Source organism: Bos taurus, chromosome X (genome assembly GCF_002263795.3).
Source record: "Bos taurus isolate L1 Dominette 01449 registration number 42190680 breed Hereford chromosome X, ARS-UCD2.0, whole genome shotgun sequence".
Taxonomy (NCBI): domain Eukaryota; kingdom Metazoa; phylum Chordata; class Mammalia; order Artiodactyla; family Bovidae; genus Bos; species Bos taurus.
The window spans coordinates 3,414,265-3,432,753 of record NC_037357.1 but is presented as its reverse complement, the minus strand read 5'-3'; the positions used below and the strand labels follow the sequence as shown (position 1 = coordinate 3,432,753).

Below are 18,489 nucleotides of genomic sequence, written 5' to 3'. Positions count from 1 at the left end.
GTCTGGACAGTAAACATGACTGACCAGTCAATGTGAGGATCAATTGAAACGGGGAGATCAGTAGCAGAAAACTGGAAAGGGTGGGAGAGGTGAACTCTGAGATCTAGAGCAGGGCTCCCTGGGGCCTCCCCCTCCTCTGCCTTGACCAGGGCATGGCTCTGCAGTGGGCTGACCATGGACAAGTCTTGCTGGGAAGTTTCTGCATTGCCTGGAAAGCAATATGGAGAGTATTGACATCAGCTTTTTCCCATCCCACCCCAGTCCCTCCTAGGAGTGAAGAAATCATAGAACATAAGAGGGGACAGGAAAGTTTAAACATCTGGGAGCCTGTGGGTTGAGGGCATTTGTCCATCCCTTCTCTGGCTCCTGTTTTGTTTTGAGACCAGGAGTTCCTTCTAGGGAGGCATCTTTGGCTGTGGGGAACTCAAAGGGTGGATCCCAGAAGACAGAAAGCAGAAATGTTGGCTTTGGCTTTGATCGAACAAGACCTTCTTTTTAGATGATTCAATCCAGTTCTCCAGAGAGAATTAGGTGGCATTCTGGGCAGAAGCCCTGCCTTGAAGGGAAGACTGTGCCTTTGGCCTGTGTGTGCTCTATCTCATGAGAACCAGAGAGCAGCAAATGAGGCATAGAAGGGCCATGTCCAACAGAACCAAGCATTCCCTCTGGGACCTGGCTGGTAGGAGTTCGGATTTTTCTCAATTACCAGAAAGATTCTGCTACAAAGAACAAGGTCAGGCCCAAGTGGAGTTTTCTATCAGTTTTTTAATTGTTCTACTCCTATGTTTTTTTTTCTTCAGCGGTAAAATGGAACCTGTGTAAAGTCCTCACTGGCATGAGACTAACACCCATATGCTAAAGGAGGTGAGATGTTACTGAAGCTCTTACGCCAGTGTCAGCTCAGTCAACATCACTCACTGTCCTAGCCAATTTGACCAGTTTTCCTGTCAAACGGCTCATGCTGTGGGCCTTAGCTTCAGCCTATTGTTGAGACACCATTGAATCAAAATAAAAACATGTAATTTGCTTTCATGAACATTTTATCATGCCAAAGAAAATATACTAGGTATTGTGCTCTGCTTTAAACAAACCCAATATATGAACGGATTGACAAAGTAGTGGCAGGTTATTAGCAAAAAGTTTCAACATAATTAGTAACAACAAGCTTTTCTGGTGCATTTTTAAACAATTAGTTTAATCAGTTCACACCTGCCTCGCTGTCACATACATAATGTCTATTTCCTTGAAACATCTTCCAGTCAAATGTATTACAACCAACAGGAACAAGAACAAAATCGATGTTCTTATCGTTTTCAGTTCAGCTTCTGACAAAAAAATACTGAAGTCATTGGGGCAATTCTTGCCCTACAGTATGGGTAGAGTTGTGTTAGATACAAAGTGAGACAATAGGAAACATTTTTAAATGAACAACAAGCTTTCACAGAGACTGTCTCTATCACATTGTTATTACAACATAGATGAGCTGAAACTTCATTTGTATAGATTTAGAGGAAAGAAGACCCTAAAGAGACAACAAGCATATAGAGGTAGTTGAATAGCAATATGGGAAGAAAAAAAAGAAGCATTATATTTATTCCCCGTTTGGGTCATTACAATGCAAGAGTAAAATGGCTGCTTAACAAACAATGGGAATTACAAACACAAAGACACATTTGCCACTGTTTAAATGGCTTGCTTGATATTTTAATCCTGGCATTACCAAGAACTGCATAAAATGATGGAACTAGTTTATCTAAGGTAAAGCCTATGAAGCCACACTGAACTATTTGCTCTCCTTTGATTTTGTTGTTGTTTATTATCATTGCTTTGACTATAGATAAATGTCAAGCAACTTTTAAAATGAAGCATAAGCTACAGTGTTGCTTTGTAAACTTGTTAATCACATTTGCTGCGACAAGGTTTTAAACGGCTACACAATCACGAAGCAAAAGCTTTAAAATGACACCAGGAACAGAGATTACAGGCACTTCTCTCTCAAGGTTAACTTAACGCATTTGAAAACACCCATTTGTAAGGGGAAATGTCTTCATTTCACCTCTGGTTGTGCATAATCCAGATTATTAAATAGTTGAACAGTGGGAGCTATCATTCTAAGAGGAACCAAATGCATACATTTGACTTGGCTCCTTTTCCTTCTTTCTTGCACTCAGAAAAGGCCACAAATTGCAGGCCATGCAGCCGGCTGCTTCTCAGAACTGTCTTCGATCAAATCAAAACCTCATTCCTCATGCCCAAGAATGGGCTGAAAATCTGTCCTTTTCTCTTATTTGGGATGCCTTCTATTTGCATCTCGATTGCACATCTCTGCTATGATTCTGCTTTGGGAAACAGAAATGGATGCAAAGTCAACATGTTAGGAACTCAAGGAACGAGTCCCTGAATAACACTCCCATCTTGGAAAAGGAGTTGGTGAAGGGAAACATAGTTCCCAACGGGTTCCAGTCCATCAACAGTATGTGATCTATTGGCAGTGAGAGACCTCTGGGTGCTGTGAACCAGCCTCAGAGCTCCACCGCTGCAACACCCAGTCACAGGGGACTATGTGAACCCAGTCCAGCTCCACAAGCAGAACTGGAAGCGCCACATGCGCGGTGATTTGGCTAGCCCCAGAGTGCTACGCAGCAGTGGGCTAGGTGCAGTCGTCCTTCAGAAAAGGCGAATTGTTGACATAGTCAGTTCTCTACCCCGCTACAGAAGGGGCAAGCACTCTTTTCTCCAAGTTATCTACAGAAAATTAGCTTTTATCATTTTTCATTTTCTACATTTTGCTGGTTATTAGCTAGCAGCAATAATAGTACAGTACAAAGCAGAAAGGCATAATGTCTGCTTGGTACCTAATATATATATACACAAGTACACACACACACAAACACACACACACACATATATATGCACATCTATATACACCTATATACATCTTTATACACACACACACACACACACACACACACACAGGGAAAATAACCTACTAGGAAAAGACTAGGTCAATCACAATAAACTAGCTGAATAAATGGCACTGACTACCAAGGGGGAAGTCTTGTCCTTCTGGCCTAGATTTAATTTTATGTTTTTACTGTGTATGCTCTTTATTCTTAAGCTTTGCAGCAAAATCAATTCACAAGCAGCAAAATAGTCATGTCCAATTGATTACCCCATTCAAGTACATATCAAAGAAAGTCAAGGCTTAGCTTTGCACCTTGCCTCCCACCACTACTGAAACAAAAGCTTGCTATAAAACAATCCAAATGTGTACCAAGGGTACTGGGAAGCAAGTGCATGTCGGCCTAGCCAAGATCTATTGCTACAGTTAGTCCTCACTCATCAATGTGAAATATCCTATGATGTGGAATTTTATACATTTTGGAGAGCAAGAAGTGATGAGTTGGTTATTCTATGGAGTTAGAATTTAAGGATTCCATTTTACCAGAAATTCTAGACCTCCAAACAACACTACTTTTTAGTCCTCTTGAAAGAGGGAAAATTTGCTGGCATGGGATTTCCCCCTTATTTCTAACCCTCACTTGTTTTCCAGTCTTTTCACTTTCCCAAACAGACTTGACCCCCAAAAGAATTACATGTAAATCATCAAGTTATGGTCTGAAAATCAGGGGTGTGAATTCCCTCAACCAATTGTAAAGGGGTTGGAAATGGGTATTGTATGTAAAGGCAGGGTTTTATGGAAATGTAGCCCCTGATGATATTCTGTAACTATGAATAATCTAATCATAGCAGTTACTTGTTGAATGACTCCTATGTGCTAGGCACTATGCTAAGTGATGTATGTATATTATCTCACTTAATGTTGTATTAATAACAACCCTACATGCAGTATTCGTCATCACCATTTGCTAGATGACAAACTGGTTCTCAGAAAAACTGAAATCACAAAAGTAACACATCTAGCATCAGAGACACTTATGACCCTCTGCTGCATTTATGCCAGATAATAGGAAACTATTGTCCTAGGACTGTATTCTGACCATCTGGTTGGGCACCAGGTGCGAACGGGAGCCTTTCATTTCCTCCTCCCTGAGCCTGGGAGAGTTTGCGTGGGCAGTAATCACTCCTATACTTCCATTTTTTACTGGCCCAGTTGGGCTCCAAACACCCAACCTGGGACCACAATGTTCTGACAACACGGTGTTCGTTAAGAAAGTGCAGAAGAGGTTATTTGGTTTCTGCTTACATGAATCTCTTTTCTGTTGCCTGGATCAACTCATTCTCCCTTTTGTGTTTCTGGCCACAGGTGGTAATGGAAGAAGTCAGGCTGATTACTTGCGGCAATAACCTCTCACGGGAACAGAGTGGATGGGCTGCACATGAGTCAAGCATCACAGCTGTCCAGAGTCACATGGGGGATTACTTACGTGAAGGTAGGAATAACACAATTCATTTCTTCCCTGCCCTAATCTTTTCACTTGGTTGTTATAACACTCCTGTTTTCAGGTTGTCCTGGCACTAAAGAAACCAAACTGCACTAAGCAAGCTAAACAAGACCTCACTCTTACCCTCTTATCACTGTTCCTCCCCTGTGTTGAAATCTTGAGCCCATCACAACAAGGAGGGAAGATCATGTTTATATAAAATAATGGATTAACTGTCTGCTTCCTTTGAAAAGACTTAAAAAGCAAAAAGGTAGTTTGAGAGTTTTTTTTTAAAAGGGTTCTACATCTTTTTTTCCTGGTTTCTTTACACTTTTAATAATGAACCATCCTCATCAAGTGTTTCCACACATGCTAGCCAGGCCATGATCCTCACAACCCTGACTGACAAGAGGCGGGGTATGGAGGCTAACTGGGCATGGCTGTGACATGCCAGACTGAAAACCATCACCTCTGAAGAGTTACATATTCTCCTGCCTTCCCATTCTAACTGAATTGGAGAGAAATTAAGATATAATTAGATTGCTGAAATAAATGCATCGGGGAGATTGTAATAAAATATACTCCTCTAATTCATCTCTTGAGTCCAGAAAAATAATTCCTTCATCCTACCTCCATAGCAAATGGATTATTTTTATTGCACCCTGGCTTATTCCATAACCTATGCCAAATCCCATAAGTGTTTTCTACTGTTGCATTCAAATTGAAAGCAAAATAGCATCTGTAAAGATAGATGATCTTAGCATGATGCTGAACTTTAAGCATCCAATTGGATAGATACTGAAATGGTTCAAGAACTGGGGTCACATGTAGCACAAACCATTAAAGCAAAAACCACACATTTCTAGTATTGTTACTTCCCCCTAGGTACATGGTAAACCACAGCAATAAATAAAGCAGTATTTTTCAGTAATGCACACTTAAATAGTTACAAACACACATGTAGGGGAAAAAAGATATTGTGGTGCAAAAAATAAATTATTAAAACAGAAAGAACTATGAACATTATTTTACACAATGCTATATAAAATCTTAAAACATTTGGAATGAGATCTCAAAAGTCAGTAAGATAATGTAACAACATGATTAGGAACTGGGTATCACATTTCAACCACACAGTCATTCCTCTATGAAAGACAGAAAATTAAAGCAAAACCACTTTAAACTTTGAGAAAATTTTATGTCAAAATCAAAAAATTTTTTTTCTTCTGGGCTCTTAAACAACCTCTGCTGTGCATGTAGTTGTGCAGCATGTCAAGAAGCATCTTCAGGAAGAAAGTTGCAAACAGATCACATTTTTCTGGTCTTTTCACTTAATTTCTCTCTGATCAATAGCAGGAGAGTGATTCTGTTTGATACTTCCTTCTAAGATGTTATTGCAATTAGATATATTTACAAGATGACTCCCCCACAGTGGTGGGGGAGCGTGGGGGCTCCTTTTCAGCAATCCACTCACTAGTTCTGGTTTCGGGATATAAAGGCCAGGACTCGCCGAATACCATTCAGCCGATCCTTCAGGGACCTCATTGCTAGGAACGGGAGCTGAGCTCGGCTTTCCAGTGGAAGAACCGCTAACGTCCACCAGCACCAGGCTGGGCCATTCGGGTTGATCTGCAACAGAGAAATGGTATGGGTTCATCCTATTCCCACAGAAGCAATCCCAGTCTGCAGGCTTCCAAAGCTGCCAGGAAACAATCCAGGTGGAACTGCTTCTGTGTATGGCAGAGACTGCTAATTACACCCCATTCCCAATATCTATTTCCCTTTATCTTAGCTGGGCATACAGCCACTGGGGCCGACGGGGGGAAGCTACATTGCTCAGTCTCCCTTGCAGCCATAAGACAAAGTCCTGGCTAATGAGATGTAAGAGGCATTGATGCGTATAACTTCTGGGTCATTCTCTGGGAAAGGGACATGTGCCCTCGCCTTCATCTTTTTCTCCCTTTCCCCTGGCCAGAGTGTGGACATAGTGATGATCACTTTCTTCACTCAGGAGGATGAGGGCAGCAGTTACAGGAGGGTAGAGCTTTGTCAGGAATGAGCCTGGGTGTCTGAAGATCTCACGGAATACGGCTGCCCTAGCTCCCCATCTCTATGACTTTTGCTCTCTATCTAGTTTACACTACAGTTATTTTTGGTAGTGGTTAAAGCAGACACATTGATACCTTAACAAATACCCCATACCTTCTAGCCAGTGTGAATTCATGAGCTGAACTAGCTACTGCAGTCAGCCCTCCATATCCACAGACTCAACCAACTACGGATTGAAATTGGTTGGCTGAATCTGCAGAAGTGAAACCTGTAGATGCAGACGGCTGGTTGTACTCATTGCTCTGCATCACTTTATAGAAGGGGCCTCCTGGAACCAATCCCCCGTGGAGACTGAGAGATGACTATTCAGCCTCTTCCACCTCTTAGATTCTGTTTAGGCCCTTTGGCCTGGTGTGCAAAGCATGTGAGCCTTCAGTTCTTATGGCCTCTTAGGCTTTGTGTGTCTCTTACCTCCCTTCCTTTCCCTGTTTCTGGCTGAAGGCAAGAGTCTACATATGCCAGGTCACTATATGGGCCACAGTTAGCTTCTCCCCAAAAACCAGAGCCAATGGTTCACAGTCCCAAAGGAAAACTTTGCAAAAATTCCAATTGCAAAACACAGTCACATGGAAATATATTCCACCCCAGGTTTCCTCGATAAAGAGCTTTCCCACCCCACAGAAATCCTGCACCAAAATTCTGTCAGCAGTGGCCCAGGCACACATTGTAGGCATTGATGACTTATTTTCTTGTTTGTTATTGTTTAGTTGCTCAGTCATGTCTGACTCTTTTGCAACCCCTCCAGGCTCCAGTGTCCATAGAATTTTCCAGGCAAGAATACTGGAGTGGGTTGCCATTTCCTTCATCAGTGATTCTTCCCCACACAGGGATCAAACTCATGTCTCCTGCATTGCAGGTGGATTCTTTACCACTGAGCCACCAGGGAAACCCAACTTATTTCCTGCTAAGCCGCAAATGAGCTTCCTGCCCACATCCTTGGGAAGGTTGGCTTTAGGACTGCAGAGAACCACATTCTGGTCAAACTATCTACACATGGGATTATTTGCCTCCAAATTGGTCACCTAATTTTCTCCCAACCCTTGCTTCCTCTTTGCTTCTCTATGTCTCTAGATTCATTTGGATTCTTTTTGTCCCTCGCTGCAGTCTGTAACATCTCCTCCCTCCTCTGATAAGTTCTGAATGTTAGATCGACATATCCTGAACTGTATTTCCCAAGATCATTAAGAAAGATACTTAAGCTGATGTTAATACATGTGGCAGTTTCTAAGAAACCCCCTCTGGAGCCTTAGAACATTCTTATTAATGGCACCACTGGGGCTTATAGAATTGAATTGCTCAAACTAGATGTGATTTTTTTTTTCTGCTGCTGCTGCCAAAGCAACACGTTAACAGTCCTCATAAGAAATGAAACAGAACCCAAGGTTTCAGCTTTCTGTGTCACTGAGCCCTTATGAATCGCTCTGTGGCATCTGTGTTTTCTTTTATGGAAGATGCTGTCACCATTACTGATCTCTATCTTCTGCCTGACTGGGGGAGAATGCTTTCCAGAAGATGAAGGGGAATATTCAACTTGATCGTGAGCTTTCTCAGAGCTCTGTCATAATCATGAGTCACACTGGCCCAGAGCCAGGAGCCTGATCACTGGGAAGCATTAACTGCCCTTCTCCCTCCAACATTCATGATGCCTTTGAATAGGGGGAAGGAGCCACATTTGCGGTCTGGAGAAAACAAGGCACTTCAGCCCATTAGGGAAGAGATTGGTGTTTTACAGCCTCAGAAGGCAAGAGGAAGAAGGAACTTTAGAGACGTCGTCGTCTACCTCCCTCATTTCAGAGATGGGGGGAAAGTTGACAAAAGGGAAAGGACTTGCCCAAGGTCACATGTAAGGAGGATCAATCTTTTAGCATGGATGTCAGAACCTACATACTCTATTTAACTATTGTGACAGAGTCAACAATGAGTATAAGTCAAGAATCAAGGAAGTTATGGGGATGATATTGCAGAGCTAGCTCAGAATGTGGAAAGGTGATGGTGTGAAAATATTAATATTTGACTACAACACCTCCAATCTTGTCCTAGAGAGACAGTATTCCCTGATTTACACTAGGCATGGAAAGCTTAAGGAAAATTAGCTACCGTCACTTTCCTGGGGAGCTTTTTTCTGATCTGTAGCTGGATCTCTCACATGGACCTATCCCTCCAGGAAATAGACTGATCTGTTAGAATCTAGTGAGCTCTTTTATAGTAGAGAAAAGGGTAGATTTAAGGATTGGGTCAGTTTTCTCAGGAAACTTGCTCATCCATAACAAGGACAATGATAAGGGTCTAGACCTCCAGGGCTAAGCTTCGAGGGAGCTGGGTATGGAAAGTTTCTGTGGTCCTGCAGCTGGAGCCTGAAAGGTGGCTGGCCCTGAGCAATGGGGAAGAGAGCAACCAGGAAGAGAGTTCTGAAGCCCCTGAGACATGGCAGCCTTTGGTCTCAGTTTCCCTAGATCCCCTTCTTTTAGGCCTGGCCTTTTGTGATTCCTGTCACCCTAACACATCACCACAGTGGGCATCTGGACTCCCATGAAAGACTTTTCTGTTGATGGTGCCTGTGTTCCCATCCTCTCACCTAACTAATCTCTCAAAACCTGTCTTTGATCCAAATTCCTACTGCTTTACTTTAGTTACCCCAAGTCTAACTTGGGGTCCTTTTGTTCTTAACCATGATGCCCATTGCCTAGCCAAATGAGACCAATTTGGATCCATCTAACCCTCTACACTAAATCTGCTGGATGGAAAGCACACACCCATCTAATCACAAAACCCAGGCTCTCTTACCTGGTGGGAATGACTGATTACAAAAAGACATTCTCATATACCTGGGGGTCAGCATCCTTCTCTGGCATTGGGCCAAAATGACTGAGTATCCGGTTCTTCAGAGATGATTTGAGGGAATGGAACCATGATGACGCTTGCTCATAAACACAGCTATGTAATCCCATGAGCTCAGCACAATCCTCTCCTTGAACCTGAAAGTACCAAAGTAGAAGGAAGTGTTCTGTAGCTTCTCCATCACACCTAGAACCCGTTTTGACACATGGCTCTTTGAGCATCCCTCCTGCCGCCCTCTGGGAAGGCTCACCCTTCTGGTTGTCTGCTGTGTAATGTGTGAAAGGCTCTTCAGCTGGATGATGGACTGTGTGGAAATACTGCTGAGGGTGGTGGATTGGAGAAAGGTTCAGCTGGGTAAATGAGCTGAAACAGCCAGACATATAGAAAACTAGCGATGCAAACTGGCCTGAGTGGATGCGTGCTGTTCAGCTAGGTTGTGCTGCTTCACACCTCTCTCCTTTTCATTTTTGACATCTGCTTTCCCATTGCTCCCTGGGAAGAGGGACATGAATGTGTCTGTGTCTCAGCATGTAACTCTATCTTCCAAGGCAAATACATTTATTCACTGAGCAAATGTTTATTACTCTTGTACTATGTAGTGAATATAAATATCAATGATTATGCGATAATTTACCCATTAATTCAGAAAACCCAGGATTAACTGGACATGTCCTCTTTCTCCCTAATGGAATGATGGATTATCAGGAAGGGCTCTTGGCCACGTTGCATGTTTAAAAATAGAAATGTGCACGTGAATCTACAATTGTCTCAAAGGAAAAAGTTGTAAAAGATAAATAAATAAATCAAATATATACACACACACACACACACACACACACACACACACACACGTAGATTGAGCTCCAGATCTTGGTATCCCTGGCAGAGACCCAATTCCAGTGTGAATGGGCTGCAGGGTTGATCTGGCTCGGAACCTTTCATGCACAGATACAACTCAGCAAGTAAGCAGGGGAAGGCTGGACACGGCTGTGCACTGCTGCTCCACAATTGAACTGCAACCCGGCAGCATTCAGTGTGGCTGCAGCAGATGGGGAAGAAATCCCCAGGCTTCCATCAGTGCCGAGAAATCCTCCTGCAATCATCTTGATCTGCCAAGCTACATGGAGAGCCTGGCTTCAGAATTCTTGGCACCGGCCACCCTCACCTTTTGGTCTTCAATGTATTCGATGTCAGCTGTGTTGTAACCATCCCGCTGGCCCTGATGGAGGACCTTGAAGCGCCTCTTGCCTATGCTGTCGACCACTGAGCGGCCATCAGCAAAGAACTGAACATTTCTGATCTCTAGGATGCAGCCATATTCTGCAAACCTGTTTAGAGGGAATGGAGTTATGAAAGTAAATTCTCGATAAGCTGTTTCCCTTGCCCGCTATCCCCACTCCATCTTTATACCCCATGTTGTGTCTTGAGGGACTTCTGCCTTCTTGTCTGTCCCAGGGTCTATGGCTGCAATAACACCACAGGCAATGCTTGTGTGAAAACTGATCTTAATGTGTAACTGTTACCGTTTATTGTGCTGTACTCAGTACTTTATCAGAGAAGGCACTGGCCACCCACTCCAGTACTGTTGCCTGGGACATCCCATGGACGGAGGAGCCTGGTAGGCTACAGTCTATGGGGTCACTAAGAGTCGGACACGACTTCACTTTCACTTTCACTTTCATGCACTGGAGAAGGAAATGGCAACCCACTCCAGTGTTCTTGCCTGGAGAATCCCAGGGACGGGGGAGCCTGGTGGGCTGCCGTCTATGGGGTCGCACAGAGTCGGACACGACTGAAGCGACTTAGCAGCAGCAGCAGCAGCAGTACTTTATGTGCATTATTAACTCCCCAGTCCTTCCAACAAACCAGAGAAGTAGGTACTATTATTGTACACATCCTACAGATAAGGAAACGGAGTCACAGAAAGGTTGAGTTATTTGCCCGAAGTCAAACTTCCTCCAAGGCTGGAGCCAGAATATGAACCCAGGCAGTTTAATTCCAGGGCTCATACTCTTATAAAACAAGTTTTAGAATATGTATCAGCCATTTAACAAAAGGTTGATCCTGGGGTGCCTTTAAATAGGCAGCCTCTTACATGATAAAACTAGGGGCCAGAGGGATCCTGATCCTTACAAACGCACCTGGAAGGGCCCCGAAGTAAGACCACAAATCCTTTCCACCCAACCTCCCTTGACGCACCTAATTCCTCGCTTACCCTTTGACAGGATCTCCAAGGCACATGCCAAACTGTCGTGTGCCTGTCTCAATGCATCTACGGATCATCAGACGGTAGCAAGGCTCAAAGATGTGCAGGGGACAAGGAACCGTGGGGTAGGCCATGGTGCACACGAAAATAGGCACGTTCTTATTTAAGCTGTCAGGAAGAGCAAATGACATGGATCTCACAGCATGGGAGCAGAACAGAGAAAGGCTGGTCGAATTTCACCATGTGGATCCCCCACAGGAAGACAAGGAGGCATAAAGTGTGGACAGCTGATAAAAAATAGTAAAATGCATCTGATGCTGTAGGCTGAGTCCCATTACCTGATGCACAGGTTAGCCTAAGGGCTATGATTAAAATGGATATTCTATACATTCTAATTTGGGTAATGAAGTTGTCTAGTACCTTAACATTGTCGATGATAGTTATACCTCATATTTTTCTTTCTTTCATACTCTCCACTCCAAACAATCTCTCCAGGTGTCTTGCTGGCAGTATGGGGAAGGGCACTGGTGGTAAAAGTGAACCCAGCTCTCCAGAGGGATGGTGGGAAAATCTCTGCAAGATCCCTGTGAGCATCTCCCATTTGCAAAGCTCCCAGAGGATGTGCATGGCAGGTCCAGCTGGGAGGAGGGAGCAGTAGAGAGGCAAAAGTAATATAGCCCAGTGATGCTCAAATGCTCCTGTGCATTGGAGTCACTGGAGGACCTTAAACACAGACAACCTGGCCACTGCACCTCGCCCTCCCAGAGACTCTGGTGCAGTGGCTCTGAAATCAAGACCTACGAGTCTGCCTCTCAATCTGTGCCCATGAAGATTCAGACACAGCCTGATGGAGAACCACCAACCAGGCCAGCTCCTCCCGATCACAGTTCTGTTTGTCCAGTAAATCCAAGGGACATCTGAACCTAAACCTGCCAACAAATATAAGATTGTCTGCCCAAATCTCAAAAGGATTAAATTTGATTCCCCTAAAGGAATATCCCCAGTAAATTCCAGTTTTTATTAATAAGACATTAAATGATACATGAGAAGAGGGTTCAGAAAGATTCAAGGTGAACTTAATATCAGAAAGAAAGATAAAGACTCCTGCAGTAGATCTAATATGTCAATGAGAAAAGAAGGACTGCACTTCTGGCTTCCCAGGGAAACATGTTAGTCAAAGGGAGAGGTGCAAACGAACTGGTTTCAGTTTAACAATGTTTTCTATGGGGTGGGCATAAACCCAGAACAGCCTCCTCGGGAACTTCATCCTCAGAACACTGTAAGAATTCCACTGGGAATGGGGAGATGAGTGGGCAGCAGTACGAGAGGCAGAAATTAGTGACTTCCCGCTGCTTTTTCTGCTACCTGAGGCAGAGAGTTTGGAGCCCTACTTCCATCTCACCCCTACTCGCTACCTCTCACAACACCTGTGATGGAAGAGGAATCATAATAACCAGAAGCATTCTTACCATTACTTTTATTAAGTGCTTATTCTGCACCAGCTCATTTGATCCTCATAGTGAGTCCTTGAGGTAGGAACTACTATTATCCCCAAGTTACAGATGAGGAAACTGAGGCCCAAAGACATTAAGTGACTTGTATAAGGTCATGAAGTCTACTCACTTTGTGGCAAAACTGTGTCACAAGCCCAGGTCTGACTGACATCAAAGTTCTTTACCTCATAGAACCTCCTTATGTATCTGAAGACTGTCTTCAGAATATAGCTGACCCTTGAACAACTCGGGGGTTACAGGGACTGACCCTCTGCACAGTTGAAAATCAGCATGTAACTTAGAGCCAGTTCTCTTTATCCATGCTTCCCTGGTGGCTCAGCTGGTAAAGAATCTGCCCACAATGCAGGAGACCTGGGTTCAATCCTTGGGTTGGGAAGATCCCCTGGAGAAGGGAACAGCTACCCATTCCGGTATGCTGGCCTGGAGAATTCCACGGACTGTATAGTCCATGGGGTCAGAAAGAGTTGGACACAACTGAGTGGCTTTCACTTTCATTGATCTTTATCCACGGTTCAGCATCCATGGATCTGACCAACCACACATTGGATCATGCAGTACTGCAGTATTTACTACTGAAAAAAATCCACATATAAGTAGAACTGCATGATTCAAATCCATGTTGTTTAAGGGTCAACTATACTTCATTCAGTTCCCCTGATAACGTATTCCAATCTAATCCTGCCCATGACACCCAGCTACTAGTGCCAATAACCTGGTCAGTGGTTTGACTTAAGTTTCTTCAGTGGTGAGCTGGTAAATGAACAATCAGCTTTCTAGGGGTGGGGAGGGGAAGTCCTTGTTACTGCATTTGCCAATTTTCACGGTGTCAACACTCTCACTGTGGCCAATTTCAAGCTATCAGCATGGTATCATTAAATGGGGAAGATATGTGCACTTTCAGTTCTATGAGCTGGCGTGAATGAAACTGAAAACAGCAGTGTGCATACTTAGAAAGTTCTTCCATTTCCTCTTCATAAAGCCTCCTTCGTTCCTTGAGTTCTTCTGGAAGGAATTTAGCTATTAGCTCTTCCATTATGACGTTTTTGCTGTACTTTCTTGATGCCAAGCACTACATGGGGAACAAGGCAGTTAGATATTATGCAGTCATCAGAGAAATACAAAGCACTGCTGATGTAATCAGTAGAACACTTCAGTGACCAACATACTGGAGTAACGTTGATAGACACATTGGCAGCTCATATGATCATAATGTATATAATCTCTGGAGGTTAGAGTTTACCTTAAAAAAACACATGCAATGAATTACTTTTATAATTAGAAAAAATATTTTAACAAGGAAAAACACCTGCATTGAAGTTTTAAAAATGCCATAGCCTTCCTAAAACACTGAAATTGATTATGATCATGTTTTTTGTCAATTAAGGGAGACAATCCTTTCCTTTCCTTTTTTCTGATTATTGTGTTTATAAGCTCCCAGAATGTTCTCCACTTGAGATATGCTGCAAGTCCGTGGTCAAATGGTTCAGGGAACTAAAAAGCAATTTTAAAATCATTCATCCTTTCCTGCCCTGCCACACTCTCAGTGCTTAGCTTCTGGATATTTTGAGTCTATATATTATAACTATTTTTCTCCTCTAACTTAAGTATTTTTAAAATAAACTAAATACTGGTGATTTCATTTCCCATTTTTTTTTTTATTATAACATCTAGATATCATTAAATTCACGTTATAAACCCTGATTTCAGAACCTAACTCAGGCTCAACTGTCACTATTACTCTTATCCCAAACACCCCTAGTCTATGCATATCCAAGGAGCTGTAAGGAGTGGGTGTTAACAGCATGAACCAGACAATGGGGATGACAACATCTGCAGAGAATTGCTGGTTATGGAAACTACCCACACAGACCCAGCAGGGGGAGCTCCTGAGTATAACACTGCAGGCTTCAGACATTTTCCCCTTTGCCAACGTCTGTCTATTCCGCAGTGAACATGATCGGAATAAGATATTTCTCTCTCTGGAAAATGGTGCAAGTATGACCCCAGGTGAATACCCAGAGACAGGTGGAAATAACTTCTAGCCCCTAAGTCCAGGATCCCACAGCCTCTGCTTCCAGGATGCCTTCTTAGCCACTGGCATTGCCTGGCTGAAGGAAAATCAAAGGCTTGCCCAGTCTTTGGGAGAAAGCAATGGCTCAGAAGGTAGCCTATCCAAAAAGGAGGTGACATCTCTGCTGATGCTAAAACAAAAACCCAGGAAAGGCACATATTAAAATGTCAACAGTATATTTTCCTTCTTTCTGCTGTTCTGAATGTTGTAATGTTCCCACAACACGAATGCATTATTTAAGTATAACAGCCATGGGCTTCTCACCTACAATCAGTACAGCAATCCCCCCTCTTTACCCAGGCCAGACATGACACTGACCCTCCCCCCATCCCAACACACACCCTCAGGGCTATCCTGGGTGATTATCTCACTTCCTTCCCTTAGTCTAAATGGTGGGGTGCTGGGAAAGCTCAACATGTGACTTCTCTGGATCTACATTCACCAAGAGAGAGTCTTGCATCATCTCCAGCTTCTCCTCAGGGATGACAGGGGTCAAGGAACATGAATACTAATTGTAAAATGTGGCAAACAAGTCCCTGGCAGGGGGAGAGGGGTGACAAGACGGATTCCCAGATCTTCTTGTGCTATAGAAAATTACAGCAAATCCACTTGAAAAGCAAAGGTGGCTGTTTGTGTGATTCATTTTAGAGGACCTGGAAGCCCCAGAGATTTTCAAGCATACAAATACCTGCTAATAATAAAGGAGGAAGCTGAGGAGAGGGACAAGGACCACAATGAAGGGCTGTGAGGTTTTCCTGGGGACCTGGGGGTGATCTCTTCAAACTATGGAATAAACACTGATGATAAAGGAACACTGGAGCTCATAGATGAAGGAGCCAAGGCCAGTGAATCAGGGGCCATGATGGGATTAGAACCAAGATCCATGTTTATCATCAATTTGATCTGTGTTTATCACCACTTTGATTCATGTTTATTATCATTTTGATATTTTTGTTTCCAACACAGACTGATCTCACTGCTAGCAGTTTATAAAAAGCTAGCTGTTGCCTCATTTCTCTGGAGGACTTTGTGGAGAGAGGAGGGGTGGCTCTAAGACAGGAGAAATTGATGGTCTGAAGGGGTGTTTTGCTCTAGCACAGTGCAGTGGCTTGGGATCCAATAGGATACTGTCTTCATGCCCAATTCCAAATAAACTAACCCGATCAAGAAAGAAACAACGTTTTACCTGGGAAAGACCGTCTTTGCACAGTGGACACTTCGCATTGTGATCTAGACATCTTTCAAGGCATTTTAAGCAAAAGGTGTGCCCACAGGGTGTTGTGACTGGTTCGTAGAATAATCTGAAATTTAGGAATCAAAATGGAAGAAAATTGCAATCAAACCAAACATAAAAGACAGAGCTATTGAATGTTAAGGTTTTTACAGTATTATTTGAGAAAGTCTATGTGTGGGAGTAAGAGGGGGGTTCTTTTTCCTTTTTAAAAAACAATCCCTTACACTTTAGAAAACCATTTGCTTTTTATTTCTGAGCTGGATTTAAATGCATCAAATAATGCATTTATTAAAATTTAGGACATAGCTAGATCATTTTATAACATTAGTTCTAGTCAGTCTCTTCCAGAGCATCCAGATTTTTTCCCTGTCAGGTCCCAGAAAAATGAAGATGAATGCCCAGAGTATCTGATTAGATTCCATTCTAAAATACTTAGCCAACCTGTTCACCTGGATATACGTAAACACATAGATAAAGACACACAGAGATAAATACACACACTACCATATTTAAGCACTTCATATAATATTAAATGGGAAAGACTAGGTTTATTTGCTAACCTTGATTCCATTTTTCATCTAAACAATGTTTACAGTCTGAAGGATCTCCAAATTGCACCTGTAACAAACATACTGCCTTTTACATGGATGGACCGTTTACCCAGGGGCAGTAGAGTAAGATTATTACTATGCTTATTAATAGACAGACAGACACATACATAGATACATGTGTATACATACATATTCTCTAATTAGATCCTATTTTAATTGCTTTGCAGGAACTGGCTATTTTTTTCAAAGCAATCTGAGCCTCTTTTAAAAAGCTGTTCTGTACATTCAGAGATTCGTGGATTTATTTTGCTTAATGAAAATCTCACCTGCAGCAGGACCACTGGATGGAGGCAGCTGAAGATGATGCTTCAGAAGTGGAGCTCGCACTCTCCAAGAGGACAGAAAGAAGGGAAAGACGCCAGAACAGCTTATTTTGACCTCACTAGAGTGTTCAGTTGAGAGGAAGAGGCTGCAAGCTGCACAGCCCCCTCGTGTGGCCAGGAGGTGCACCAGCAGCCTGGCCACACAGCCAGGCGAGCAAAAGAATCAAAACATCAGAGCTGAAAAGTACTTGAGAAAACATGGAGCTCACCAGCCAGAATGAAACAGATCCAGAGTGAATGAAAGTCTTTCCAACTTCCCCTTCCAGCCGTATGCCCTTTCTATTAGAACAATAATTCTCAACCGTTGCTGTGTTTGAGAATCATGTGGATTGTTTTTTCTTTAAGTAGCTTTTTAGATATATTATTGACATGCAATAAATTGCACATACTTAAAGTGTACAATTTGATAAGTGTTGACACATGTACACACCTATGAAACCATCTCCAAGATCAAGATAATCAACATACTTGTCACCCCCAAATGTCTCCTTGTGTCCCTGGGCAAACCCTCCCTCTTGCTTCTCCCTAGACCACCCTCCCCCATCACCTGGGGAACTTTTAAAAACTATAGAGACTGGACCTCACCTACAGAGATTCAGATCAGTTGGTCCAGGGTAAGAGCCAGGCATAAGGATTTTTAAAGCTCCCTGGGTGGTTTTAATGTGCAGCCAGAGTTGGGAGTCACTGAATTACACAATCCTACTAACCTTTGCATGGACAAATCTCCATTGGTCTCTAAACCTAATTATCAGAGTCCCCTGTGGAACTTTAAAAACACAGACATGGCAAAGTCTCACTTGATAAAGTTTGCAATTCAAGAGATTTGTTATTTTTAACAAGCCAAGAAAGGTCTGGACCTGGGAAGAAGTTTTTCATATATTTACTGTTTTCTACTTTTTAAATAGTATCAATGTGTTTAAAAAGTAGTTAATGTATCTAACTGAGTTAATAAATTTTAGTTACTAAATTGGGCAAAAAGTAAAATTAATTTTCAAAAACAGATCTTTAATGGAGGTCCTAACCAGTGTACTAAGGCAAGGGATAAAAAAAAAGTCTGAAAACTGAAAAGGAAAAAAAAGCTGTTGTTATTCATAAATGGTATGATGATGAACTTAGAAAATCTAAAAGAATCTTAGAATGATTATTAAAATTAATAGGAATTGAGATAATTAGCAAGAATGCTAGACAAATACACATA

General features: G+C 42.6%; 1 protein-coding gene across 5 annotated transcripts in view; it reads right to left on the bottom strand.

Moving 5' to 3' along the window:
• Positions 1-1,176: 1,176 nt before the first annotated feature.
• LONRF3 (LON peptidase N-terminal domain and ring finger 3) overlaps positions 1,177-18,489 on the bottom strand; it is a 39,407-nt gene continuing 22,094 nt past the window's right edge. For 2 of the 5 annotated variants that reach the window (XM_024987830.2, XM_024987831.2), the window contains 7 exons: positions 16,310-16,424; positions 14,000-14,121; positions 11,985-12,176; positions 11,548-11,706; positions 10,498-10,660; positions 9,320-9,469; positions 1,177-6,014 (listed from right to left, as the gene is read on the bottom strand). In XM_024987830.2, coding sequence (XP_024843598.1) covers positions 5,859-6,014; positions 9,320-9,469; positions 10,498-10,660; positions 11,548-11,706; positions 11,985-12,176; positions 14,000-14,121; positions 16,310-16,424 — 1,057 coding nt within the window. In that variant the 3' untranslated portion in view covers positions 1,177-5,858. The other 3 variants (XM_010821326.4, NM_001191134.1, XM_059883320.1) reach the window with 3 other exon arrangements.